The sequence below is a fragment of the Mytilinidion resinicola genome, assembly GCF_010093595.1.
Source record: "Mytilinidion resinicola strain CBS 304.34 unplaced genomic scaffold BDZ99scaffold_3, whole genome shotgun sequence".
Lineage (NCBI taxonomy): Eukaryota > Fungi > Ascomycota > Dothideomycetes > Mytilinidiales > Mytilinidiaceae > Mytilinidion > Mytilinidion resinicola.
The window spans coordinates 1,509,946-1,535,561 of NW_022985439.1; the positions used below are offsets into that span (position 1 = coordinate 1,509,946).

General features: G+C 53.6%; 11 protein-coding genes across 11 annotated transcripts; 2 read left to right on the forward strand and 9 right to left on the reverse strand.

Annotated features, from left to right (window-relative positions):
* Nucleotides 1–1,297: 1,297 nt before the first annotated feature.
* BDZ99DRAFT_515783 (uncharacterized protein) lies at nucleotides 1,298–5,332 on the reverse strand (the record flags this gene model as incomplete). The annotated part of the gene is made up of 4 exons (XM_033725005.1): nucleotides 1,298–1,630; nucleotides 1,802–2,766; nucleotides 2,854–3,791; nucleotides 4,947–5,332. 4 exons carry the CDS (start codon nucleotides 5,330–5,332, stop codon nucleotides 1,298–1,300), a joined length of 2,622 nt encoding a protein of 873 aa, XP_033581985.1.
* A 1,137-nt stretch (nucleotides 5,333–6,469) lies between these two features.
* Nucleotides 6,470–8,000, reverse strand: BDZ99DRAFT_472376 (uncharacterized protein; the record flags this gene model as incomplete). The annotated part of the gene is made up of 4 exons (XM_033721778.1): nucleotides 6,470–6,541; nucleotides 6,722–7,581; nucleotides 7,641–7,842; nucleotides 7,893–8,000. 4 exons carry the CDS (start codon nucleotides 7,998–8,000, stop codon nucleotides 6,470–6,472), a joined length of 1,242 nt encoding a protein of 413 aa, XP_033581986.1.
* An 886-nt stretch (nucleotides 8,001–8,886) lies between these two features.
* Nucleotides 8,887–9,796, reverse strand: BDZ99DRAFT_472377 (uncharacterized protein; the record flags this gene model as incomplete). The annotated part of the gene is made up of 3 exons (XM_033721779.1): nucleotides 8,887–9,063; nucleotides 9,121–9,438; nucleotides 9,515–9,796. The coding sequence occupies 3 exons, from the start codon at nucleotides 9,794–9,796 to the stop codon at nucleotides 8,887–8,889; spliced, it is 777 nt and encodes a 258-aa protein (XP_033581987.1).
* Nucleotides 9,797–11,435: 1,639 nt separating this feature from the next.
* On the reverse strand, nucleotides 11,436–12,183 carry BDZ99DRAFT_458973 (uncharacterized protein; the record flags this gene model as incomplete). Its single annotated transcript, XM_033719053.1, has 1 exon — nucleotides 11,436–12,183. A coding segment is annotated over exon 1 (172 nt), but the record flags the coding sequence as incomplete, so codon positions are not given.
* Nucleotides 12,184–12,324: 141 nt separating this feature from the next.
* Nucleotides 12,325–13,855, forward strand: BDZ99DRAFT_408650 (kinase-like protein). Its single transcript, XM_033716517.1, has 3 exons — nucleotides 12,325–12,686; nucleotides 12,743–13,238; nucleotides 13,288–13,855. The coding sequence occupies exons 1-3, from the start codon at nucleotides 12,577–12,579 to the stop codon at nucleotides 13,633–13,635; spliced, it is 954 nt and encodes a 317-aa protein (XP_033581989.1). The 5' UTR covers nucleotides 12,325–12,576; the 3' UTR covers nucleotides 13,636–13,855.
* A 278-nt stretch (nucleotides 13,856–14,133) lies between these two features.
* On the forward strand, nucleotides 14,134–14,814 carry BDZ99DRAFT_357768 (uncharacterized protein; the record flags this gene model as incomplete). Its single annotated transcript, XM_033714640.1, has 2 exons — nucleotides 14,134–14,328; nucleotides 14,350–14,814. Coding segments are annotated over 2 exons (660 nt in total), but the record flags the coding sequence as incomplete, so codon positions are not given.
* Nucleotides 14,815–15,450: 636 nt separating this feature from the next.
* BDZ99DRAFT_189031 (uncharacterized protein) lies at nucleotides 15,451–15,900 on the reverse strand. The gene has a single exon (XM_033713121.1). The coding sequence runs from the start codon at nucleotides 15,867–15,869 to the stop codon at nucleotides 15,582–15,584; it is 288 nt and encodes a 95-aa protein (XP_033581991.1). The 5' UTR covers nucleotides 15,870–15,900; the 3' UTR covers nucleotides 15,451–15,581.
* Nucleotides 15,901–16,742: 842 nt separating this feature from the next.
* BDZ99DRAFT_458976 (PCI-domain-containing protein) lies at nucleotides 16,743–18,581 on the reverse strand. Its single transcript, XM_033719054.1, has 4 exons — nucleotides 18,477–18,581; nucleotides 18,384–18,428; nucleotides 18,045–18,325; nucleotides 16,743–17,935 (listed from the first exon to the last, which is right to left on the reverse strand). The coding sequence occupies exons 1-4, from the start codon at nucleotides 18,544–18,546 to the stop codon at nucleotides 16,913–16,915; spliced, it is 1,419 nt and encodes a 472-aa protein (XP_033581992.1). The 5' UTR covers nucleotides 18,547–18,581; the 3' UTR covers nucleotides 16,743–16,912.
* A 1,141-nt stretch (nucleotides 18,582–19,722) lies between these two features.
* Nucleotides 19,723–20,041, reverse strand: BDZ99DRAFT_458977 (uncharacterized protein; the record flags this gene model as incomplete). The annotated part of the gene is made up of 1 exon (XM_033719055.1): nucleotides 19,723–20,041. A coding segment is annotated over one exon (201 nt), but the record flags the coding sequence as incomplete, so codon positions are not given.
* Nucleotides 20,042–20,378: 337 nt separating this feature from the next.
* BDZ99DRAFT_515789 (uncharacterized protein) lies at nucleotides 20,379–21,559 on the reverse strand (the record flags this gene model as incomplete). Its single annotated transcript, XM_033725006.1, has 4 exons — nucleotides 20,379–20,917; nucleotides 20,982–21,250; nucleotides 21,306–21,416; nucleotides 21,465–21,559. The coding sequence occupies 4 exons, from the start codon at nucleotides 21,557–21,559 to the stop codon at nucleotides 20,379–20,381; spliced, it is 1,014 nt and encodes a 337-aa protein (XP_033581994.1).
* Nucleotides 21,560–22,972: 1,413 nt separating this feature from the next.
* BDZ99DRAFT_566937 (threonine dehydratase I) lies at nucleotides 22,973–25,069 on the reverse strand (the record flags this gene model as incomplete). The annotated part of the gene is made up of 3 exons (XM_033727637.1): nucleotides 22,973–24,543; nucleotides 24,596–24,812; nucleotides 24,875–25,069. 3 exons carry the CDS (start codon nucleotides 25,064–25,066, stop codon nucleotides 23,243–23,245), a joined length of 1,710 nt encoding a protein of 569 aa, XP_033581995.1. The 3' UTR covers nucleotides 22,973–23,242.
* Nucleotides 25,070–25,616: the final 547 nt, after the last annotated feature.

The following is a 25,616-nucleotide window of genomic DNA, read 5'->3' on the forward strand; positions in this document are numbered from 1 at the left end:
CGCGATACGGAAAACGGGCAACGCTGGCATCAGCAGTGCAACTCTGCCAAGCCGCTGCAACACTCGTCACTTGATGCTTAATTCGAGCGCCAAGAAGCCATCACGAGCCGACCGCACTGTCAATGCCGGCCTTCCACCTTACCTATGTCCGAGAAGGGCTCCCACATCAGCAGCGGCTGCTTGCTTCCGTCCCGGACAAAAACGGGGATGAAGGCGGTTCGGAGGGTTTGTCACAAGTTGACGTAGGTGGTGTGCAGACACACTTTCACCGCTAGTCTTACGGGTTCAATAAAGGCAGCCGCATGTCCTCAGCTGAGTGTTTATTATCATCCACCTCACATTTTTCAGTGTTTGCCAAGCCTCGTCCTTTGCGGCCTGCGGGCTTCGACCTGGTAACTGCTAATGGCGTCCAGAGAAGGAGTACACTTCACCGCTAATCTTCCAGCTCCGACGAAGCCAACCAACATCCTCAGCTGAGTGGTTTTTTCTCTTTTTCATCTCAACTTGATCAAAGCCACGCCAATTGGCAAGGCTGTATCCTCTGCGCAAGGCTCCGCCTCTGTGCAAGGCTCCATCTCTGCATTCTATTCACTCAAATTCGACCATCGTCACGAGGCAGTATGCCGGGCTTTTCTTTAACAGTTAACGATCATATCCCAACATCATCAATTTCAACTGAATCTACTCTCTTCTCCCTGTACATTATCTTTCCAAATACAAGCCATTTCAGAAATCTCCATTTCACCCAGTCACGAGTATCAAGCATCAAAAGTCGTCAACCTGTTCGAAGAGCGGTTCAATAAGGTTTAGAAACTACGCTATACCAGCCCACCCAGCAACCAGTGCCCAGCACGGCTTTCAATGGAGCGCATCTCCCGCATCTCGAATCATAAACATTACATTCTCGCAGAAAAGCGACAGCGCACAGGAACCAAAAACCCCAGGGAACCATGAGGGTCGTAAAACCATGGGCATGTTTTAACACAGCCTTTGCCTCCCATCCAACATATCCATAGATCCAAGTGTTGTATCCCAAAAAAAAATAAGGTGGTATCGAAGCTCGCGCTCGCTTTGACGAAAACAAGACTAAACAACAAAAAGACGAAGAAGCAGGAAAGAAGTTAAAGAAAGCAAAAAGAAAAGACAAGAAGGTGGTATCGAAGAAGCAGGGCAGCAAGGGCCCATCCATAAAAGTACAGCAACCATAACAGTATCGTCTCAGTGTATGTGTATTATGGAGTCGAAGGCGTTAAAACTTTTTTTCCCAGATCATGTTGGTAGACCATGGATTCTCGTCTCAGATCATGAACTCCTCGAGATCGCTGCCACGGTGGTCGTGGATGTTGTCCGGAACCCAGGGTCCCTTCTCCTCGGCCGTGGCGCCATGCAGCGCCTCGGCACGCTTCAGCGTCTGCACATCCAGGTCCGTGATGTAGCTCTTGCCATCGGGCAGCTTCATGCGGACCTCAAACTCCTGGTCGAGCATCATGTCGTCCTTCCACAGCCGCCGCGGGCCGTCGTACACACACAGCACCCGCTTCTTCATCTTCATCTTGTCCGTGGCGCAACCCCATGAAACGGGGTAGTTCTTGCGCTTCTTGCGCCCGGACGCCGTCATGGTCACGCCGCCCTTCGAGAAGGTCAGCCCGGCCCGAGGACCCCTCCCACCAGAGGTCTTCGCCACTTTGTTGTTGGTACCACCCCCGGCGTGCGATGGAACGACACCCCGGGGATGTGCTAGCTGTCATTGCGAATTCTTGGTGTTCTTGATGCCACCCTTGCCGGACCGCGACCGCCGCACACCGTATGTGTCGTCGTTCTCATCATCCACGTCGATCTCCTCGTCTTCTTCCTCGTCCTCGTCGTAGGCAGGCACGGCGTAATCACCCGCGCTCTGCAGACCGTTGCGGTCCATCGTCTCCACCACATCCTGGTCGTCGGCAACCGAGGACAGGAGCTTCTGGTTGATGGCCTCGCTCGGGTCTGCCTGCTGCACAACGCGCAGCACGCAGTCGTCGAGATGCTCGTAGAAGTCTTGCGCGTTGTTGAAAGTAACGCTGCAGGTAGAGCAAGTACCGCGAAGGTTCTCTTGCGTGGCGGTATAGGCCTTCTTGCCTGATGGCGACCTCTTGCGGCTGTTTGGCGGTGCCTGTTCGACGCCGTGGACGGAAGTGAGATGGCGCTTGAAGACGTCGGCCCGATTGAAGCTCTTCTCGGCGGCGGAGCCGGAGCCTGGGCAGAAGCCACACACCATGGTGCCCTTGTAATGGGTCAGGGTGTGCCTGTTCTTGTCGTACTTTCGCGCGAATCCTTTCAAATGGTATTCGCACGTCGCGATCGGGCACTTCTCCGGTCGCTCGTTCTGGTGAGTGAGCATGTGGGCTTTGAGGTCCTTGAAGACACGGCCGCACTCCGGGATCGGGCAGAGGCCCTTCTCCCTGCTCTCGTCGTCGAGCTCGTAGCTGCTTCCGCTCTTTCGGCTTGCCACTGATTGATGCGAGTGCATCGAGGCGTTCGATTGCCGTCGCGAGCTGTTGAAGCCGTTGTGATAGGGCTGGAAGCTTTGAGTGTGAAGGTAAGGCGACTGCGAACCCTTCTTGAACTGACGAGATCCGGCGTGGTGGCTGTGGTTGGAGCCGATTGAAGGGGCGGGTGATGGCGGCTGCTCAATGAAGGGGAAGCGCGGTGAAGGAGTGGTGTGGATGGCGGGATATGGTGATTGTGGGAAGTTGAGTTGTGTTGGGTATGGTTGGATCAAGGTAGGGTCTGGAGAAGAGACGTTAGTTTTTATTTCCACGAGTGATGGTAAAAGACGCGAGAACGAATGAAGAGGTGGACAGGAAGGAAACCGACAAGATGCCTCCAGAGGAGGAATGAAATTGAGATTGTTTTGAGAATAAGGAGAGCGAAGAGTGACCGGAGAAGAAAAAGATGTGTCCGGCAACGAATCCAGGATGTCGGTTCGGAGCAGCTCGGTCGACAGCAGAGAGTTCCTCCTCCCCGAAGGAGACCGCCGCATCGAGAGGGGCCCTGGAGGCATAGCCGAAGCCGGCGTTGTCGGAGTCTGGAAGAAGCCGCTCTCCGACCTGGGAGAAGGGGTTTGAAGCGCAGGCGTGTGCTGTCCGGATGTGTTCTGGCGCATGGGATCGACGAAAGAGTTGGACGAAACAGCAGAAGACGCACAAGAAAACGGAAATGAAGAGACACGCGGCCTTGACGAAGAAAGTTCATAAGACTCACCAACATACTTGTCAGTGGCGACCAAGCCGTCGTAGTCGAAGCCAGAGGTGCTCGGCACAATACCCGGCGCGAGACCGAGGCCGTTGACGCTGCCCCACGGCTGGTCGTGGTACTGCGGGTTGAGCGAGGGGGAGCCCATGGCGGAGGACGAGACTGAGGCGCCCGACTCGGATGAGGTGGAGAGATGGGGAGGCTGGATGTCGAAGGAGTGCGCGCCGGAGTTGGGCGAGCCGGCTGGGCTGTACTGCTGCTGCTGCTGGTAGTTGGGCTTCACACCTTGGGCAATGGCATCGTAGTGGAAGCGGAGGTCCTGTGAGCGCGGGGCCTCAGAGAAGGCATGCAGCGAGGCCGCGTCGAAGGGTGCGCTGAAAGACGGGTCAAGATATTGGGAGGTGGGGAGGTAGGCGGGCTGTGAGGTAGCAAGCAGGTCGAACTGCTGCTCCTGGGTCGCATAGAGCTCGAAGTCGTGCTGCATGGTGGGCGGATACTGGGCGTACGAGACCATGTCGAGCAGAGCAGTGGGCGCAGGCGGAGATAAAAGCAGTGTGCTCCTGGGGCCGGGTTAGCATCGGGCCTGAGGTGGTGATATACATCTGAGGGTAGCGGATCAGCAAAGCTTACGGGCAGGGCTAGCACGCGGCTATCCGGGCACAGGGACACTGCGTCCGCGGTCGAGTCAATTCGCGAGAGCGTGGTATGCGATCGGCGTCGGGTTGGTGCTGGAGCAGAGTCGCGTCGGCAGGGGTGCGGGCGGCAGGATCCCGTTGGGACGAAGGGCCGCGGCGGGAGGCGATGGGGTGCGCAGAGGATCAGGGACCTGGAGCTCGAGGGAGGCCTGAAGCGGAGGTCTTAATGCTGATCGGGGCCTGGAATTTCTGAGGGGGCGAAGTCTGGGAGCGTCGCGAAGATATAAGACGGGTGTGCAAGCCCCCTCGATGGCCCAGGTGGAGGTGGATGCGCAGCAGCGCCCCGGCATGCCGAAACCCTGTGGACGGCCGGCGTGGAGGCCCCGGCGTGAGGTGGCAGCGGTGGCAGAGAGGGCGCGCTAGGAAAATAAGAAAGACAATCTTCACCGCGCCCAGCGGCGGGCCCTCCGCCTCTTTCGCGCGCGCCGATGGCCCAGCGCCCGTGCTGCCCCCCAAGCCGAGCGGTGAATCCCCAGGCGCATCCCTGGCCCGCCTGCAGCTGGGGCCCAATGCGACGCCATGCACGCCGAATGCCTGCCACACGCCGTCTGCTTTGGGAAATGTCAAGCGGGCGCGCGACTGGTTCTGGACGGCGCCCTGTCGACCGAATTGTCCCACGGGCCCTGCCATCCCAGCGACGAGCCGGGCCCGCCAGGCTCGGGTAGGGAGCAACGCCCAGGAGCCAAGGCCTGCGAGCCACGTCGCCGGGAGGCCTCCTGTGCTGTGAGTGGCCGCTGTCGCTGACGCCGGGCCCAGGGCGGAGGCAGTCGAGGGCCTCGCGTGCTCGCCGAATCATGGTGCGGCATGCCGTGGCTGAGCCGGCTGTCTCCAGCATGCTTCGGGAGAGTGGTGTATTTTTAGGCCCCCACACGCGAATGAAAGCGGCCGGCACAGCCACGGCTTCCGAGCAGAGGCGCAGTCACCGCTCAAGCTTCTGTGGCCCACCACGAGCGGCTTCGCATCATGACGCTGGCCATCGTGGGGAATGTCCCACCAGCCGTCATCGCGCGCGCGTCTCACCGCCCGCGCACTGGCCGCGAACAGGTGTGAATAACAGCGTCACGGTGTCGTCGCGAGAGCGTAGTGGGTTGGCGTCGGCGCGTCTCGAACACCACAGGCCGTCCCGGCTGCAGTTCCTCGAGCCTCACGGCGCCATCTCGCCGTTTCATGATGATGACGGCAGGTGGGGGCAGCCGCGATCCAATCTCGAGGCCCTCCCGCTCGTTGGCCCTGGCAGCGTGCAGTCGAGATTTCAGTCTCAGCGACATGTTGTTGACTGTCAGACTCGGCCATTTCGTCCCGCCACAGTTCGCTGGGAACAGGTCATCCTGCGGAGCGGTGCCCCTGGGGAGCCCGTGAACTGACCTCGCTAAGGCCTCGATAGATCTGCTCCGGTAGACTTGCATGTCTGGTGAAATGTGCTTGAACCGCTCTCTATACATTCACTGGCCATCACGGCGCCGTTTTGTTAGGAGTGTTGGGTGTCAACAAGGTTGGTGGCCGCCGGCTGCTCGATGACTACTGCTATTGTGCTCCCCAGGCCGGAACATGGCTGCACGCCGGTTTGGGCTCCTGTCGTGTAACCCGCTCGCAGATGCATGAGAATTGGGTGCCATGACGTGCTGTGCAGATGTAACTCCCCTCTCCAACCCAGCAGCGCGGCATGTGAAGTCGTCGTTTCTGACCGATTGGTATATAGCGATCTGGCAAGTAGGCATTTCGCGCACGTCGCAAGTCGAGGCGAAGAAAACGCCCTCAAGCGCTTCTAGAGCGGCGCCAGCGCTGGACGGATCGACTGGACGCCGCCCTACGCCTCTAGCTCTCAGTAGGACCGTTATCACACCGGCCGTGGAGTGCAGGGACCACGCGTTTCAAGCCATCTGACACTTTGGTCGGCGAACTCTCCAGAGTAGCGCTGCGAGTAAACCTTCCGTCCGCCCTGGCCCTGATGACCTGGTCGCCTGCGAAAGACAGACAGCTCTCGGCTGCCCTCTCCTCCAAACCCGTTGGCCGCAGATGGACCAGAGCCGGCGTTGGGGGCTATCGTCGTGGGATGCCGGTTTCGCGTACATAATGAGGCCGTCACATTGATCTCCGAATACGTCGGGAGTGACTGCATCTCGTGTGAATCAATACTCCCGTGGCAGTGGTGGCAGGGCCTGTGGCGGGTAGAATTGCTCTTAGTATAGGAGGGCTGTGGCGGTGCGCTGCAGGCACCGCCTCAGTGGAGGCCTAAATATACTGTAGGGCCAGCAAATATACCTAATGGGCCGTGCTGTGGCGCCCAGGAACATGCGGCCGCTTCCCAAGCAAATGACATGCGTGATCTGAGATGGCTCGCACGGCCACATGGACCCAGTCATCCCTGAATTGCTTGGCCTGCACCCCCAGCACACTTGACTGTGCTTTTTGTTGCTGGTCGGCAAGTCCCGCGCTGCAATGATAGCTACTGCGATTGCCCTGCAAATGAGACCCGGTAGTGATGGGCATATAGTCGCGGTTGCGGCCTGACGAACCTCTCCTGAGTAACAGCAAATTTGAAGTTATGCAGGAGGCCGGCATGTCTCGCAGTGAGTCGAGCACATGCTGCTGCCCGCGCTGATTGGTGATGCCTCCTGGACGAGAGATATCCCAGAGCGCAAGGTCGAGTCGTTGGCGACAATCTTAGCAGTAAGCGCGGAGGAATGCCCCGCCGCCAACCTTGGAACACTTCAAAAATGCTCCCCCACCCAGCCTCTGCTGCTCTCAGGGGTTCGATCGCGATAATGACACGGTCTGAGACACACGATACGTACGCATTGGAGCATGTGCTGCCACATGGACGCAGGAGGCATGCGTGGCATGTCAGTGACAGAGCCGGACTGCTGAAGCCCGAAGACTGCGGTCGCGACCTCTGCTGCCCTGGCTGTTCGCTTCACCATGTCGACTTGTGCCCACGACTGGTCGAGTTCTGTGAGACCAGGGACCCCGAATTGACGTGCTGCGTGGTGCGAGCCGCTTCTGGAAGTTCGCAGAGGTGCGACAATGGCAGGATTGCAGCAGTGAGGGCATGGCGCGCCGACAGCCAGGGGACGGGAGATCCGCAGAGGGCACCTCTTGGGAGAGTACCAATATTGCGGACCAGGACGCCCCAGGACGCCAAGAATGCTGCTGGGTCGCGGTGCCAATGGTCTTGGTGGTGGTGATAGCACGGCAGAAGGCAGCGGTCCCAAGCCCGCGCCGTGCAACTGGCTCCTGGGGACTGCAGATGGGCGGCTTGGGCCAAATTTCCCGTGCCACGGTTGATCCTCGTCGCCAGCGGGTGCGATAGAGCAGAGTGACGACGGAACCATGGTTGACGCATGATAGCATCGCATCGCAAGCGACGTTGGCTCAAGTCGCCGGCGTGAAGAAGCATGCGACGACGGGACCGTCTGGATCGGCGAGGCCGCAAAGGCAGACTCGCTCGGCGGTGACACCGTCTTACCCCCGCAAAAGGTGTGGGTGGTGGGCGGGGTGGTCCAAAGGCGTGGATTGGCTTGAATCCTTCCCGCAGCCAAGGGGCTATCCACTGGCTCTGGGCTCGCCCTCTCACAGGGACCGTGGTGGACACGCGCCAGGGTGAGCGAGACGCTGGATGAAGCGCCGTCGATGCGGCTCCCGCGATGTCGCGAGCCTTATTGAAGGATGCAGCCAGCATCAAGATCGCGGGCGACTGCGGCATCACCAGCCCACCTGATCGAGCGGCTCGTCTCTGTGCCTCTGGCCGGCCTCTCGCACTGCTCGCCTCGGGCATCGGGCATCGGGCATCGAGCATCTGACTAGGCTGGACTGGAGGTGTGAGACGTTTCACCGCCAGCATCTGGGCGACTGCCGCCAGCTCGGTGCGAGATGGCTCCTGGGGCACGGTGAGGGCAGGAAACAAGCTTCGCCGGCACTGCACAGGAGACTACCTAGACGCTTGCAAAGTTAGGGTCCAGTCTCTACCGGCCCGTGTGCGGCTTGCCGACGGGCGTCCCCTCGCCCGCCCAGAGATCGGGCCAGAATCCCCATGAGACCACGATCGGTGCATCGCGTATCCTGACGCATGGACATCCTGACACATGGAGACACTCGGGACTTGGAACGCGATGGGCCCCCGGCTCCTCAACCTTGGTAGGGTTCTGGATGGCAGATGCCGTGAGGGGAGGCCCGGCTTCAGCACGCCACCGAAAGTCAACCGTGGAGCCTTCGCCTAAAGAGGATCGCAATAGACACGGGACACACCGAAAGCGATAGCCATGTGACAGATGTTCAATCCACTGCTGCATGCCCATTCCATTCCCGGACTCTGCCTCCAAGGGAGCCGGTCCTTCTGGATCTAGCTCCTCAGCTTTCCCCCCCACGTTTACCGAGCACCGCGTCGCGGCATTTCTTATTGCATTGATTGCTGGCCTCTCTGATGGCGAGACAGCTGCCCACAGTGTCAATTCGTACTCTGACTATGCTTAGCATGCTCGAGGCTCTTCGCAACGTTAGAGGGGCACGGACCTTGGCGGCTCGAAAATTACGACATCCTATAGTGCAGTGCCTACTATACTTTACATTACGCCTTAGTTTACCTGAATTGACCGGAGGGTCTCGGACGGGGTCCAGCAAGTGTGAACTGACCCTTTGACCTTATGTAACGACATTCTTCCCATTGAGAGAAGCATTGCTGTAAGATTATACCCTTCATGGTGTGACAAGTTGTTACATTATGTCCCGAATCTCGCCAATGTAGTGGAGGACTAGTACTAAACATGGCAGCTACATGCAGTCTGATTCACAATGTAATAAACCTTACATCCTATCTATATTCCTCTTGGTGCATTGGAGCACTTCCAAGGTTCCGACAGCGCTACATACCTAACCGACGCCAGGGCCCGTTGACCAAATCCGGCTCTTCTACATCGCCGACTACTTTACCGACGAGACAATCACCTGCAACAGTTGGAAACATCTAGACATTCTCAACGTCCTCTCGCCAACCCCAGCCATGGCCGGCATCTGGATCCAGCCTCGTCATCCCAGCGGCTTCACAGATGCGGATCACGACCTCACGTGCCGCCCGCACTTCCTCTATGGTAGCTCCACTGTTGAGAGCTCCTCTGAGATGGCCTTTCAACTGCGGATTGACCTGCCCACATCGGCCCATCAGCGGCGCTCTAGGCCCTCGGAATGTGCCTCAACCTACATCTTGCGGGATCAGCCCTGCCAGCATCACAAAGCTGGTCTCGGTTGCTGTGAGGACGCTCTCATTGCTGAGCACATAGCCGTAGAGCAGCCGCGCCACCACGCCCAGGTCTTCCGTCCCAGAACTGTCCATCTGTCCCATTACCCGCTCGCTTACCTTGCCATAGACTTGCTCAAAGTACGTCTGGCCACGCTGTAGGATCTCCGCGGTGGGCGTGGAGTAGACCTCTGCCGGGCGCGCGCTGGGCGCTGCTACAGACGGCTCGTCGAGAAGCGATGCCGGCGTCGCTTCCTTCAGCGCATAGAGGGCATTGATAGTCTGTGGATTTCTCTTCACTCAGGGAAAGCTTTACATCGGGCGGGGGTGGCAATTTGAGTAGCCATTACGTGCGCACCTTTGGCATTCCCACGACCGCTAACGATTTGATCAATCCTTCCCGCAACTTGCGCGCGATGCGCAACTGCTCAGCGTGCGCTGGTGGGCCGCTCTCCTTAGGACCTACCCCATGCTCGATGGCAGACGTGAGAATTTTAGGAATCTCTTCTGGTCGGTTGATAGCCGACAGCGTGACCCCGGCAACTACGTACCAGGCATGCGCAGGGAGCTGCGCATTGTCCCGGAGGGATGCGAGCAGAGACGGTGAGACGACGGCTGGTAGTTGCTGCGGTGGAGGCATTGTGGAGGATTTTCCTCCTGTCTGCGTCCACGAGCAAAAAGTTGAGTGACAGGACTTCCTACTCCGTACTCCACTCCGTCATCCTCCCTTGCGCTAAACCCTAGGCTTTCGCCTATCTCACAGGGCCATTATTTTGGGGTCTTCCCCCAGGTCTCGTATTGCTTAAACCTCGCCGCTCGTTCAGAAGCATGATTAGGTTACATTGTCCCTGGATTTTCTCACCACATCTTGGTCAACATCCGCTGTACAGGATACAGGTAGTGGCCTTGGCAATATGGTAGAGAAAGGGTCGCGTTTCGTCTTTGATCCTAGCGGCTCTGCAGCTTACATGGCGGCAGGCGACATGGTAGGTACTTCAGGGGTCTTGATCAAGTCGGCGACTGTATATTTCGAAGTCTTACGGCGGAGCCACCTTTAATGCTACCATGGAGAACGTTTTACCTACTCTCGGGAAGACTACCCTGGAAAGCTTCAATCATTGGTCCTGCATGCTTGCAATGAAGCCTCCACCAAAAGAAACTCATTCAAGCTGAACTCCCTTGTCGTGTGTTCGAGGCATTGCAAGCCACTTTACTCAGCAGATAAGATGACCATGTACCCTTGACAGGCTCTAATGCCTCGTTACGTTACTGTGTTGGATGTCTCTCGTCCGCCTAGAGAAATTTGAGAACTTCCTGTTTCAACACCCCAATCTGCACCCTGCCTAACCCATCTGCTCACGTGACCATATGCCGCAGTAGCTGAGTTCGGCTCAGGCCCGGCTCAGCTTCGGCTCAGCTCTCCTCAGGTCTGCTCACCCTTGCTCACCCTTACTCACCGGCTGCGGCGCAGTCTTAGATATACCTCATTAGAAACTGTCAAGTATTAGCGAGGGGCCTCAAATCTGTCCCGGGTCACGAATCAGGGCCCCATACAGTTTTGTAAGCCTTATAAGCTCAAGCTACTTTCTAGGGAGCGTTCTCCGCCCTTGTCATGTAGAGTGTGCCATTCTGCTAAAATGGCCGACCTCCCTCTCACTTTCCCGTTTGTTCACACCTTTTTCCTTATCTAACACAGTCGGAATCCTATACATTATAAGTACCCAGCGTCAAAAACAAGGTGCAAAGAAGAAGGACCCGTTCGAGGCAGCTATATAACATAGGAACTGCAAACCATCGCCCAGAACAGCCATTCTATCAAAACATATCAGGGGTGTCGCAAACCATGTACCTAGCGTGCCTGTACTGAGGCGTTTTCTTAAGAGTGGTGATATGGGTGGTGTAGATAGCTAGATGTACTATTTGGGCAATACGTTGCTTGAGAACTTGAGGAGTTGAAATAGTGAGAAGAAGATTAGGAGGCATGCGACGACTGAGAACAAAAATATTGACTGACGGCAGATTTCCGAATAGATGTGAATGTGGTGATCTAGAGCATATACGCTACACATATATGGTCGGTGGACCGCGGCCAATCTATGTGGATCTAGAGAATTTTAGCTGTTGATTTGTATTACAATAAGCGAAAATGGACTAATTAAGAGGAGCACTTCCCTTCTTTACCACTGGTAATACTTCACTACTACATCTTTAAAGTTTTGGAAGATAAACATTTGATTTCTTAATATTCGCGCAATGAAGGTGCGAAACAAATACTAAGAGGGGTTTATTGCGCATTCTTGTATACTGTATATTAAGAAATGTAATTGTGATTTTCTATCAAGATGTACGACAAGTGTGATATTAATTGAAGTTGCTGACGTTTTGGAATTAGAGGACAAATAAAAAGTGGAGTCATAGAAACATATCTATGCGGAGGCGATGAGCTTTCGTTGTGTAGCACGTTCAATCAAGCGAGAATTGGATGCGATGCATGTGATGACATTCGAGATAAATCCGACAACAATGAAATAGACCACAACCGGCACATGCCTACCTCACATGTATGAGACGAACACTTCCTCCAAAGTCAAGGCTGTAAAGTGCGGGCGCCTTGATGTAGCACATGACAACAAATGTGTACATCGGAATATTTGCAGCAAGTAGAAGGAAAGCCACAGAGACATCGAAAGTACAGAGTGACGATGGTCTGTCTGCAACCTCCCTCATTTCTTCTTGACAAGGTGTTGCGTTTCGATAACAACTCCAGCAGCGTCGAGTTCGTAAGCAGTGTAATGCATTCTCTTGTCCATATCAGACGGATGTTCAGATTCTCTACAACAATATGTAAGCAACATAGTAACAAAGAAGTCAATGGGTGATCGCTAGATTAGCCTGCACCTCCTTCACAGATCGGGGTGGGGAAGCCACGATTTCTAGATAGCGTCGATGCTCGGATTGAAAGCGTGCCTCGCAACAAATGTCAAGAGCGATGTCAGACTTATGGGAATGATCTGAGGTGTTGATGCTTGCGAGTGTGAAGAAGCTTGGGCCGGGTGGCACAGAAAACGCGCTTACGAAGTACTGCGGCGAGTCTCGGCTCTTATTGGTCGAAGGCAGCTTGGATCTGATCGATTTGACGTCCATCCTTCGCGTCCACCGTACTGAGCACCTCTACGCGCCTACCTCGCTACCCCGTCATCGTCCAACGCCCGTCCACCTTGCGACCGGGTACCTTTTTTATATTCACGTGATTATTCCCTTCTTTTCTATATGACCGACGTGATCAAGCGCTTTGAACCTGCGTTCCATCGCAGTTCGCGCTTTCCTCGTCGCCAACACGCTTTTCCTTTCCCTAGAGATTACCCTGCTTACGTCTGAGCCCACGGCCTCCTTGCCGTGTCGTCCGCGATTGAATCCACCATGTCCGCACTTGTGCGAGCAGTAGGCCAGTCCGGTCGCCGTTATGTTGTCGAGCGAATCCTCCAGGAAAAGCCCATGCCCCTTGACCTTGGCCGCGTTTATCTTGCTACGTGAGTACGTACAACTCTTGAGCAATGAGCTAAAGGCACTAATTATTCCATTGTAGATCCGCGGACCAAAAGTACGTCTTGAAAAGCGTGCAGCCGAAGTCGTTCCAGTATTTCCAGAACATGCTCGACGATATCCGGACCTCTCCTTACTCTCACTATGTCCGTGTCTCAGACGACTCTATCCCCGACAAATCCATGTTCGTAGACAAATACCTTAAGGATCACCTTCTGGGCTTCGTTCAGAAAGATAACCCGCTACCCGTGACAAAGCGAATACTGCGCGACGCCCTGCGTGGGATCGCCGCGACGCATGATAAGGGCATCGTCCATACTGACATCAAGGCGAATAATATCATGGTAGAGTGGAATGAGAAGAGTGGCGAAGTGGTAGTTGAACAGGTACAGGTGGCCGATGTTGAGGATGCTGCCTACGTACCCGATGACTGTGTTATCGAGGGAAGGCAAGTCGGAAACTGGATGTGGCGAAGTCCAGAGGCGCATGCGTCCGGCCAAGTACATAAACCATCGGATATATTCTCATTTGGCGTTGTGGTGAGTCTCGCTCCATCCTACACTGATTCACTAATTACTGAGCCGGTAGTGTATCTACGCCCTCACCAAGCGAGTAATCTTTGCAGTGGGAGACGATGAACTCAACGAGGGAGAGGACAAATTGGCCATTGTTCTCGAACGCCAAATATCCTATTTCTGTGACCCCGAAGGGTTCGGGGGTTTGCTCAAGCATCTCGGCGAGAGTCCCTGGGTTCAGATATTTACTGTAATAGCCGAGGGATTCAACGAAGAGAATTCTCGCTTGCCATTCGCGCAGTGGTCAATTGTTGAGCCAGAAGCTAGGGACCTCATTGGACGAATGATGAATATGGATCCAAATCGGCGACTGACAGCTCATGAGGCGTTGGCGCACCCATGGTTCGCAGACGTTCCATGAAAGGCTTAGACAGAATATCCCCGATTATCGAATTTACAATCGCGGCGCGCAGGCAAGTTAAGCTACAAGGCACGATCTGAAGCCACTCGTATCCCTTTAACAACATTATGGCACTATTCGACGATCTGCATGTCCATCTAAAGATTAAGTTAGGGTAGAATAGGCGCCTGTGCCACACGCCTCGGATGAGGCTGGGTCATCTCTAAGCCACATTCGGACGTCTGTGCTGTGCTGTGCCGTGCCGCATGCCCTTCGCCGCTTTCCATTGTGCTAATTCTTCACTCCTCGTGTCGCACTTCTATCGTCTATTAACCATCTCCTGGGGCTCCCTTTATCATCTTTGCTGCCGGAGACATGTCCTCAGCAACCAACGAGGGGACAACTGAGGCATTGCAGACGTCAAATACCTCTTACGAAGGGCCACAAATCAATCGCTCCAGAGATTTACATACCCTCTGCCGAATAGACGATGCGGAAACTGGTGCTTTCAAACGGGCCGTCTTCAGCGCCTTTGGCTACCACGACTATGCCTACTTTGGAGAAGCATCAGTTTACGGCCAGGACTTGACCTGCGAAGTTCTCCAGAATGCGTTGGAACGAGTTCCAGACGAGGATGTGTTCCCTGAAGCGCCGTCGCAAATCACAGTTGCATCAAGCCCAGCTGAGGAGGATGTTTACATCAAACGTCCCAAGGTCATCATCTACGACGACTAGAAAAACTCAGGCCTAGTGGCTAAGCTGTTCTTAGGAGAAACCGAAACGTTCGAAGACCTGCTTCGGAAGCCCCGTCATAAAATTATTGTCCGGTATCACGGCTGTATTGTCAAGCGGAATCGTATCACCGGGATCGTTCTAGATCGATATTCGAAAACACTGGAAGCTCGCCTAGAGGAAGGCGCCGACGGCTTCAACAAAAGATTATGCATGGATGCAATCGTATCAGCAGTGGAGTATCTTCACTCCCTTGGATATGCGCACAATGATCTCAATCCAAACAATGTCATGATCGCCGAGGATGATTCCCCGATCATCATCGACTTCGATTCTTGCAAGCGATTCGGCGAAGCCCTTATCAGCGGAGGCACATGGGGATGGATTGACCTTGATGAGGATTACGAGACTTCTCAGCGACGTCACGACGAATTCGCCTTAACGAAGATGTGGAATTGGCTGGAGGAGAAATGATATGTTGCCTTGATAATTGATTCCACAATCATGTTACCGGAAAAGGAAGGGGACACCATTCGCATAGCTGTGAACATGGATTCTCGGTCCGACTACTCCATGAATGGTAGCCCGGATCGTCGCTTACCCATTATCGTGGAGAGAGACGTTCTTGCAATAAGACACATTGTGTCATCCACCCCGAATGATCGAGACTTGACCATTATGCCGACTAAGAATCGGTGCGTACCTCTCATACTACACGTTCCTGTTGGGCGATGCTGTAGTGCTGACTAGTTCAAGGCCACCCATGGCGTTGGATACTGCGCCCGTGCACAATCAAATTATTACTGCGACTCACGATAACGACTTCATCGTCGATTCCACTTTACCTGGACAAGAACCAAAGTCTTTAACACGATCAATATCGGCTCTAGCATATGGCTTGCCCAATGATCGTGTTACGGACACCCCGACACCCGGCAGAAAGGGGATATGGCGGGATGACAAAGAAGCCTAGGCTAGGCTTCTGAATGATAGGTTTTGAAGGAGACCAGAGAACACGTGACGAGAATGCACGTGCAAACAGTGCTCTGCGTGCTCCGTGCAAGGGAACGGAGTAAATAGAGCAGGACTAAATTATATATGGACGGAGGGATATATAACCTAGAGGGTTTCCTATGTCTGTCCCGTTCTTTTTATTCAACGCATGTTTGGACTTGAACGTTTAGTTTCTATAACCGCACAGGCACGGAAAGAGCACACGGGGTATGGTCACGTGACTACCACACGTATCGTTGAGCTATATCACAGCCGCATCTCCCACTTCTTTGCTCGCGCATCCTACCTCTGCTTGGCCCTGTGGTTCTGCTTCCTGCTTGTTCGTAGCATCGGCCTATAATTGGGCATGGAAAAGAAGGGGAGCGCATTCTTAAGTCTCGACTGAAAAACCGCCAACCCGTCACCCACTTATAAAGTTTTTTCATATCCTTAAAGCCCTTCTTGTACCTCTCCGCATCTAGTCCATAAAAAGGCAACACCCGCGTTGGATGACAACTTTCTAAGAACATGATTGTCTTGATACGTCACCGTCTTAAGAGCAGGTCCGTCTTGAGAATATAGCCGTCTCAAGACGAGTCTATCTTAAGAGCGTGACTGTCTGGAGAACGTCCTCATCTTGTGATGCTACCGTTTTGAGACCATGGTTGTCTTAAGAACGTGGCTGTCCTAGGAACGTGACTGTCTGCAGAATGGCCCGTAACATACGGAATATTGCAGAGCAAGTTTACTCGAGGCTTGGGACCTGGAAATTGGAACCTGGCAGGTCTACGGGCCTTCCGAGGCAGGGTGAGGATCCCTGTCTCTATCCCTGTCGAATACAGGGCCTAGAACTGGGCCTCAGTCTCAACTCAGGATCCGCTCACCCCAGCACAGCCACAGCTCAGGCTGGAGCATGAGCAGCTCAGTTCCCTAGACGGGAAAGGAAAGTGCTTGTGTGCACATTGGGGTGTCGAACTACCTGTTTTAGGAAGCAACACCATGCATGACCCGTGGCAACTTGATATCAGAAACACCAAGCATGAGAGCAACATGTCAGACGACCACGACAAATACTTCCCCGTTCTTCATCCAGGGGCAATTCTGCCCTGCTAATCAAAGTGCGAGGTCAATATAGCATTCCGCCCACGTAAGCATAACCGAGGCTGCCCTTGGTGATGACTGAAAAGCCGAGGAATCGAATCACTTTCATTGCCCCTATATCACCAACAAGGCTGTGTGGTTTGTAAGTTGTTGGAAGCAGGCGTGGTAGACCACTGCGCTCACCCCAGCTCTATCACCTGCCTCTGCCGCCACCGTGGCGGTTGTAGGGTAGGTAGGAGCAGTGTTATTCGGAAGCACGTTAGTGAAGAGCATAGTGAAGGTACCCAGCGCAGTCGAGGCTGTCGCCATTCAATCATCATTCGTCTTCTAGCACTAATCGTAGGTCGGACGAACCGACCTCTCTATCCCACTACCTCATCATATCGTCTTCATGAGACGCCAGATACTTCCCCGCCTGCACACGCCGAATATGCCAAACGCCGAAAAATGCACACTCGTATGCCGTAGTCCTTCACGAGAAGCCACCCAACCCTTGACCTAAACGTCGCAGAGTACCACCGAAGCCTTCGCCCCTATCTATGTTCTTTTCCATGTCGGCCTTAGGGGAGCGCACTTCCATACCAGCGTTCTGCATGTTCAAGCGCGTCAAACGAAGGCGTAGGGTGTGGTCATAGCTCTGGGCCATCTTAAGAGCGTCAGAGTGGACGACGTGGCGCGCGTTCGTGGCCGGGGAGATGAGCAGCCGTTCCACAAGATCGATACGAGCGTCCAAAATCCCGGCCGTTATCATAGATGTCAATTCGTCCTCGATGGCGTATCCTTCACCCGTAATTTGGAATTTCTTGGACATTTCGTCGAGCGACACGCAGCTGAAAGGCTTGAAGTATTGCACGATACTCTTGGTACGGATACGGTGGTAGATATCAGTCACCGCGGGGCCCAGGTAGATGTCCAAGAGATAGTCGGCGCGGTACTCCTCCAGTATCTGAAGGCATGTGCTGTACTTGGAGCTGCAGAATGCTGATATGGCACGTCGGATGTGGGGTTCCAGTTCCAGAAATTGGCGGAAGTCGGTGTCTGAGAGGACACGTTCTTGTAGCTCCGTCCTGTCCATGGAAGCAAGCGCACAGAGACCGCCATAGACGGCGATATCATTGCCAGTGAGAACTTCCTTTTGGAACTTAATCCCAGCAACGGCGTCCGCGGTGATGAACGTGGGGGAAACGTTCAGAAAGTCGCGAGCGGCGTCGCGAAAGCTGTTACAGCACATGTGCGACAATCCCATGCAAGCGTTTATGACAGGTTCGAGCTTTCCCCTCTCTTCGTTTTTAGCAACCTGCGCGTCGACTTTGGTAGCATGTGATTGCGCGCCGAGCCAGTTTCGCTGAGCAATGGCGACGAATGTGAGGCGCATCGTCATGTCGGTCAGATGCTTCGCTGAGGTGCAGTGTTCGCGCATGCGGAAATAAGACTTGAATGCGTTTCCCAGGTCGCCGATGTTGTAGTAGAAGTGACCGAGGTCTTCGTTGCCCATCTATTAAAAATCGAGATTGTCAGCTTAAATTTATCCATAGTGACAAGCAATGAATGCACAAGTCATAAAGACGAAAGGATATCTTCTTGAGCATCATGTGGAAGCCTACCCGTATGCTCTCCTTAATGAGGTTGTTCTTGTAGGCCTTGAGCTCAGATTCCAGCTGTTCTTGCCTCAGCTTATTGGCTTTGAAGGTTTTTTCGGCCCACTCCACATCCGGTGTGGCCATGGTGTCTTTCGGGGAGATCGAATGTAGGAGTTCGGTGAGGGAGATGTAGATGTTTTCGTCCGCGCCGTGCTTGGCTTCTGCGATGGCCATTCGCAAGGCATCCACGGCAAGGTAGCTCGAGTACATGCCAATGTGCTCTAGACGCTTGAGACGTGTCCGGCCTATGGATTGACGTGTTAAAGGATAGCTGGAATCTGGATGAAAAGGGCGGTCGTATACCCTCATAGTTGGCAATGTAGCTTTCCAAATCGAATTTTGGTGGGTCTAGAGGATGAGCATGACGTTTAAGATCATGAGGATCAGGAAGCCGACCTTTGACGACGAGCAGATTCTTCTCCTTCCGCTCGAGAAAGTAAGGGGCCTGCTCTATGGTGGTAGCCATGATGAGTGTAGGGTGTGGAGAAGAAGGAGGAGGACTGAGGGCGTAGTGGTGATATCGGGAGAGCTTGAGCTTGGTGGTGGGGCTGGTGCCTGCTCCGGAACAATTCATCGCGACGCCCTGCGCCTCAACGCGTTTGACCACGACCAAACACCATCAAAGCATCCTCGCGTTTTCGTTCTTTCGAGGGTCGCCATCGCCTGGGAATGCTTCTCTAACTCTACTCGCACTTCTCCTTCACTCAACTCAGTCCGCAATTGCAAAGAGGTTATTCAGGTTGGATTGGAACGTTTCTTAACCTTCACGAATTACAATAGAGGATCCTGCATCTCCTTCTCCGGCTCTGAAAGTTGCCACGTTGGTGCTTTAAATGAACTTAAGCCCAACTCTCTTCGCTTCTATATCGTGACGTGCTTTCACCCCAAGATAGCTTTCGGCGCACTTCAAGAGCTGCTCGTGAATTTTGATATTGGCAAATGTTACCCCCACCCCCCGGCAGTCCACAGGCTATAAAGACTGGCAAGGTGACACTTTAAGAGAAGGTCTAAGATATACCCCCTAGATAAATGGCTGTGCAAGATCTTGGTAGACGCTGCCGGCATAAGGCTTAGCACGATGCCCGGAATTTTCCACAGCTTTGGTTGCCCGAAACGTGCTTCAAGATATCTCTTTCCTGGCAGTCTTCCCCATCTCAATCATTCTATCTCTCCATCTATCTCTAGTCTCGGTGATAGAACACTATTGGGCAGACACACATCGTGGAATTTTCACTATCGCGAGGGGCAAACATGGAACTTTCATCTTGCCAAAGAACCTCAACCCTTCGAATTGCTGCCTAAGAAGGCCACATTGATCTTATCCGTCTCGAGAAGGGTGCTCGCGTAGTGACCCAATCTACACTATTCAAGCACTTCCTATTCGCCTAGTAATCGGCCACCTCGAGTGTAAGCCCGCGGTCGGAGTCTAGGTAAGGAATGGACCTTTTGGTACGTGAGGTATAAAACAGTATGGTATTTAAGGTTGCGTTGGGGAGAGGGCGCGTTTGTTGTGGCCTTGGCCAGAGTTCCCCCGGGGTCAACAAATCTGCCTACAGCGTCGTCATTCAGTCTATATATTTCAAGTAAAATGCAAAGCCCTTCATCTACTAATTGCCCAGCAGCTCAGTTGGTCGGCCACATCGTGTGTAAGCCCGCGGCCGGATCGCAGGCATTATACCTTCCGAGGTAGCGTTTCACTACCGTCGATAATCTCACCTGGGTCTTGAGTTCGATTCTCGATTCGGCCCTTGTGTTAAAAAGTCGAGTTGACTTCGGGCGGCCTGGTTCGTAGAGAGGCTTGGAAGCCTGGTAAAGAGACGGTATGCAGTTGGTGCGTGAGGCTGAGAGTGACCGGTTAAGATGACGGATTGAAGAATACCGCGGGCGGGCGGAGAGAAACCCCTCCGGGGTGGCTACACCCTCGAAAGAGGGTGGTGTTTTGCTCCGCAGATGTTCTTTTTTTGCTCTATGATTATCTTATGGGGAGGTGAAAGGCTACGCATATAGGGTTAGTTATGCCGTGGGCCGTTTGAAACTACCTTCTAGTCAACATGAAGGCATTCTTGGAAACGGAGCGCGTCGCGGAGCGTGGAGCTGTGGAGCCGTCATGATTAACGTCCGAAAGGCACTCCAGAAGGCGTGGCACGTCAAATGGGGCACCACAAGATCGCCGAGCTGGTTGATGTATTCTATTGAAGGCATCCTTTTCTATTCCAATCTAGACCCTATCTCCCAATCTATTCCGAGTCCTTTCTATCACTTGCAAATGTATTTGAGCCTTTTCCGGACCGTCCCCATCTATGTCCGAGCTCTCCATCTATGTCCGAGCTCCCCATCTCGCTTCACTGCACAACACCAGCCACCATCTGCCAGAACCTGCCACATCTCCTCAGCTGACAGCTCCTCAAGAGCCTTCAAACCCTCCTTCCTAGCCACAATGCTCTTGACCGGGCACGCCGGCACCACGCCCTCCTCAAACGCCTCCTCCATCTTCCTCTCATAGCTCGGCCACTTCGCCGCAGCAGCCTCGATAGTCTTCTCCTCGCCCAGCCGCACCCATGCCGTCGGAATCAGCGCGCTGAATGCAGCCTTGAGCCACGCCTGCGTCTCTACCGCAAGATCCGGCTGGCGGAAAGTGACATAGTCGTGCTCGACGATGTTCTCGACCTTGTTCGCCTCGAGCGCGGCGCGGATCTCCTTCATAGGCTTCAGGCTCAGGTTTGCCGATTCCAAGAACTTGCAGAAGATCGACTTGAACTGAGTGAGGATTGAGGAGGGGCAGATGTCGTGGATAGAGTCGAGCTGGTATTCGGTCCAGGCGATGTATCCGCCAGGCTCTAAGGTTGGTGTCAGTCACTATTCAAAGAATTAAGAGTGGGGATCTGTATCTGGTGGGCATACTCAGCAAAGCGAGGAGGTTCTCTGCGACGGCGGGATACTGCTCCTTGACGATGACGCTGAAGACGAGGCGGACGTGCACGACGTCGTAGCGGGCGAGGTACTGAGCGGGGAATGGGGTGGTCATGTCGTGGGCTACGAAGGCGAAACCCGGTTTGGCCTCCTTGGGGAATTGGGCGGTGGAGATGTTGAAGCCTGTGAATTCGAAGGGGGAGTTTGTAGAGTCAGATGTGGAGGTGGTGAGCTCGTTGGCGAAGTCGGTGAGCCAGATTCTGGATGATGTCAGTATACGTGGGCGAGAGCTTTGTGGTATTGGAGATGGCGCACCCGGTGTCGGTAGCGACATCTGCCACGGAGCGAATTCCATGACGAGGAATGGAGGGATCTAGGAGGTGGCCATCGCAAGCCTTGACGGTCAGCAGATGTTGGGCATTCAGTCTGGCAATGTCAGTTGGATTCAGACGTGGGAAACATGAAGTAGCAGACCTCCTCGACTCCATATCATCTCTGGCCAGTGGATAGACTTCCTCAATCTTTTCCATCTTGAGGATATTGTTGTACCTAGACAGGACTTGCGTCATGGTGGATGAGGTGGAAGACTGACTGTCTCCAAAGTGATACTGTTCTAGAGAAGGTGGATTGCTGTAGAGAAGATGGATTGTTGTAGAGAAGGTGGGCTGCTGAGGAGAAGGTGGGCTTATATAGAGAAGGTGGACGTAAAGATAACAGTGGGATGTGATACCTCACTGTGATAACAGGTGGCTAGAAGCGGACAGATTGCTGGTTGAAGATTGTAGATGGATGAAGAAGAAGAAGAAGTCCCACCCTTCAGACCCAATCCTTATATATCTGCAGCCCCCCTAATTCTTGGCTTTTCGATGTGTCCACGGGTTTGCTTCTATGCCAGTCATCATGGCAGTTTTACCTTTGTTTATTGCGTTGAGCCTTCAGGGGTGCGAAATGGTCGGTGGGAGGTCAAGGCGGGGTTCATCACCAACTTTTCGGTGTCGAAAAACATTGCAGGATTCTCGCTCTTACAGTAATGAATCATTGCGTTGGATATTCTTCATCGCCGTTTCATAATACTCCGCGTTGTTGACTCAAAGGGAGAGCGAAGTGGTCGACGGGAGGTCAAAGCATGAATGATGAGCAACCACCAGAGCATATGACTCTTTGTGGTGATTTATTATCTCCCCTTACAACCGTTACAGATCTAGTTTCACGTGCTGTGCTAAAGCTTCGAAGAAGTGAAGTATTCAGTGGGAGATCGGGGCGTAAATCATGAGTGATAACCTGAAATCGAAACGTGTCGCAGGATTTTCAAACTGCTCACTCTCGAAGAATATTCCTTCACGATAGCCAGATTTATGAATCCTTCACAATAGCCGCATTGATGAAGAAGACGATCACGTCAAGGTGGTGGTGGTTCGATGCTTCGTGGACGGCTGCGGAATTCAGTAAGGAACGCCGTAGGTAGCTCCATCAGATACTCAGGACAGGACATGTCTACACCATATACACTGAGAATATCCACAACTAAAAAGCTTCCCTATACAAAGCCCAATGAATGGGGGCTCCACCTCGGAACTCATAGGGCGCAGTCTTTATGCCTTACTTCCTGGTGAAGCCGCTAACTCGACAACGACAAGTGCTTCGGCCACATGACGATAAGGCCTGGGCGAACGAAAGGCCGGTTCCATGCGCGGGAACTAGCTCAAAAATAAAGGCGTCGATTGCAAGGCATAAGGAAATAAGCCGAATTTGAAGCGGTGAGAAACTATCAAAGGGGTGAACGACGACACGTCGTTAAGCACGCGTGATAGAGATCTAGGCAAGGTCTAGACGATAATTCAAGTAGCGCTCTTTCCTGTTGCTCTCGACTTGGGTCATCTATACCCGAATCTGCACATGTTGTACTGAGCAAATATGAAATTGCTCTCCTCGCCGTCCTCCTGGGAGATGACGATGCCGTTAACGGTATTGGGTTGAAAGGTGCTTGGTTAACATACAGTCAGATCATGATGAAAGCCTAAAGTTGAGACTAGAATGGGTACTGGGTGTGTTGGAAAAGGATTAAGTGAGCCCTCTGATTGAGGCTCTAGTCAAATTTGGCCTCCTATCAAGGTAGATTTCAAGAGAGACCAAGTCTTACCAACTTTTAGTCAGGATATCAAAAGCATTCAGCCCCAAGCCGCCCGAAACCAACCTATCTAAAGAACTCCAGAAATCAAACCAACATCCCCCAACATTTATCGTGTTTATATTTAACTTCTCAGGAACATCTTGTACGCCGCACTATTCGTCTCCTCGGTGAACGGATACCTAATTTCCTTCAAGAATCTGCTGAGATGCTCCTCATCCGCAGCGGGACACTGGATCCCTGCCAACACTCTCGCCACATCGCCACCGTAGTTCCGGTAGTGGAAGAGACTGATGTTCATGCCAGGTTGCAGCGTCGTAAGGAATTTGTAAAGCGCGCCCTGTCGCTCAGGGAATTCGAACGTATATAGTCGTTCATCGGAAACCCCACTGCGGCCGCCGACGAGATACCGGATGTGCGATTTGGCGAGTTCGTCGCCGGAAAGGTCGGTTGCTGTCATATTGTCGGAACCCAGGCGGTGGATAAGGTCTGCGAGGTCGACGGCGCGGGATGCAGCGTTGAGCGAGACACCGACGAGGATATTGGCGGCATCGGCAGAGGAATAGCGGTAGGAGAACTCGGTGACTTGCATTGGGTGAATAGCTTTTACCAGGGCGGCAAATGCGCCAGGACGTTCGGGGATGGTCACGGAAAGAAGAGCCTCTTTGTTTTCACCGAGCGCAGCACGCTCAGCAACGAATCGTAGGCGATCGAAGTTCATGTTTGCGCCAGATGCGATAGCTATGAGGCCACGGGAAGAGTTGGGTGACGGGTTCCGGGCGACGTACTTCTTGAGGCCGGCAAGGGAGAGTGCGCCGGCTGGTTCGACGACGGAACGGGTGTCTTCAAAGATATCTTTGATGGCAGCACATGTTTCATCCGTAGTGACTTGAATGACTTCGTCAACGACCTCTTGGCAGATGCGGAAGGTTTCTTCTCCGACGGTCTTGACTGCTGCACCATCAGCAAAAAGGCCAACATCCTTCAACACCACTCTCCGCCCTTCGTGCAGAGATTGTACCAGTGCATTTGCGTCGTACGTTTCAACTCCGATGATCTTGACGTGCGGCGCTATACGCTTAATATAAACACCAATGCCAGCAATAAGGCCGCCTCCTCCTACGCAGCAGAAGACTGCCTCTAATTCCTGGAGGTTGGTTTGACGCAGAAGCTCCATGCCGATGGTTCCCTGGCCTGCAATGACATAGGGGTCATCGAAGGGTGGGATGTTCACTAGGCCATGTAGCTTTTCGAGCCGGTGACACTCCTCTTTTGCTGCGTCAAAGTCATCGCCATGAAGGACGACTGACCCCCCCAGTCGCGAAACGTTGCGATGCTTTATGTCTGGTGTACCGGAAGGCATGACGATAGTGGCTGGGATCTTGAGTTTCCTGGCGGAGTATGCTACACCTTGCGCATGATTTCCTGATATCAATTAGCTCGTTGGTCTTCAAGAGCCTTGACACATCAAGTATACCTGCAGAGCACGCGACAACGCCCTTCCACCGATCCTTCGAATCCAAATGTGCCATCTTGTTGTACGCCCCCCTCAGCTTGAAGCTAAACACCGGTTGTAGGTCCTCCCTCTTCAGCAAGACCTGGCACTCCAGGCGATTGCTCAGGTTCGTGGCATGAGTCAACGGCGTCTCTTTCACGACTTCGTAGACGCGTGAGGTAAGGATCAGTCGCAAATACTGCTCGCTAGTCAGACAACCTCCACGAAGCTGCACAGCAGCGAGGACAGCCAGGTAGATACATCTGGGTAGCCATTGGGCAGCAGAAAGGCTTCTGGGACTGCTGGCGCGGATTTTGGCTTTGGTGACCCTAACGGTGGGGAAGGGTTCGCCGAGTACTCAGTCAGCGCAAGGCCTGTTGGACGCGGCGTGCGAGGAGTGGCAATGCCATTGCTGCTGCTGTCTGGCGTCGTGGGTCGGGAATAGTCTGCCATAGCAGCAATTGATGTTGAGGTTGTGTGTATTTACTCAACCTGGGAAAAGTTTTGAAGATGAAGTCACCGCCCGCTTGCGACGTCGGTCCGCGCGGAAAAAGAGCGGTCCGAAGCTATTCTACGCCCCGCCATCTTCTCGCTTTTACAATACACAAATGCTTATTATAAAGTGCATTAGTGCTATTGGTACACTTGCTACGGCTCTGTATGCTACTGTTAGGGGTGTTCATGGCCTGTTTAGAATGTATGAACCAGAAAGAACTACTCCGTACTCGTGGACGAGTTTTCGAGTTCAAACTTTTGTAAACTTTGTTAAGTCACTACGTGTCCATGGCGAGTATGTATGTTCTTAGAGCCAGAGCTTATCATGGAACAGCAGTAGCAGTAGAATGTGCACAGCTTCTTCCAAGCTTAGAAGGCACTGTGGACAATACGTAGCCTCAATCATAGCAACCTTAGGTTTCAACATTAGGCTCTGTCATGTATTCCATGTCGTGGGAACGGCTCGCAAAAGAAGGCTCTATTTCAATAGCGGCCTGAGGTTCGCTTT

Bases quoted from the DNA above. Each gene is read 5' to 3' on its own strand.
- BDZ99DRAFT_408650 (XM_033716517.1), top strand. From the start codon at position 12,577: ATGTCCGCACTTGTGCGAGCAGTAGGCCAGTCCGGTCGCCGTTATGTT. The intron at 12,687-12,742 runs GTGAGTACGTAC...ATTCCATTGTAG, and splicing joins GGCCGCGTTTATCTTGCTAC to ATCCGCGGACCAAAAGTACG. The intron at 13,239-13,287 runs GTGAGTCTCGCT...CTGAGCCGGTAG, and splicing joins TATTCTCATTTGGCGTTGTG to TGTATCTACGCCCTCACCAA.
- BDZ99DRAFT_189031 (XM_033713121.1), bottom strand. From the start codon at position 15,869: ATGTTCTTAGAAAGTTGTCATCCAACGCGGGTGTTGCCTTTTTATGGA.
- BDZ99DRAFT_458976 (XM_033719054.1), bottom strand. From the start codon at position 18,546: ATGGCTACCACCATAGAGCAGGCCCCTTACTTTCTCGAGCGGAAGGAG. The intron at 18,429-18,476 runs GTCGGCTTCCTG...CTCATCCTCTAG, and splicing joins GAATCTGCTCGTCGTCAAAG to ACCCACCAAAATTCGATTTG. The intron at 18,326-18,383 runs GTATACGACCGC...GTCAATCCATAG, and splicing joins CTACATTGCCAACTATGAGG to GCCGGACACGTCTCAAGCGT.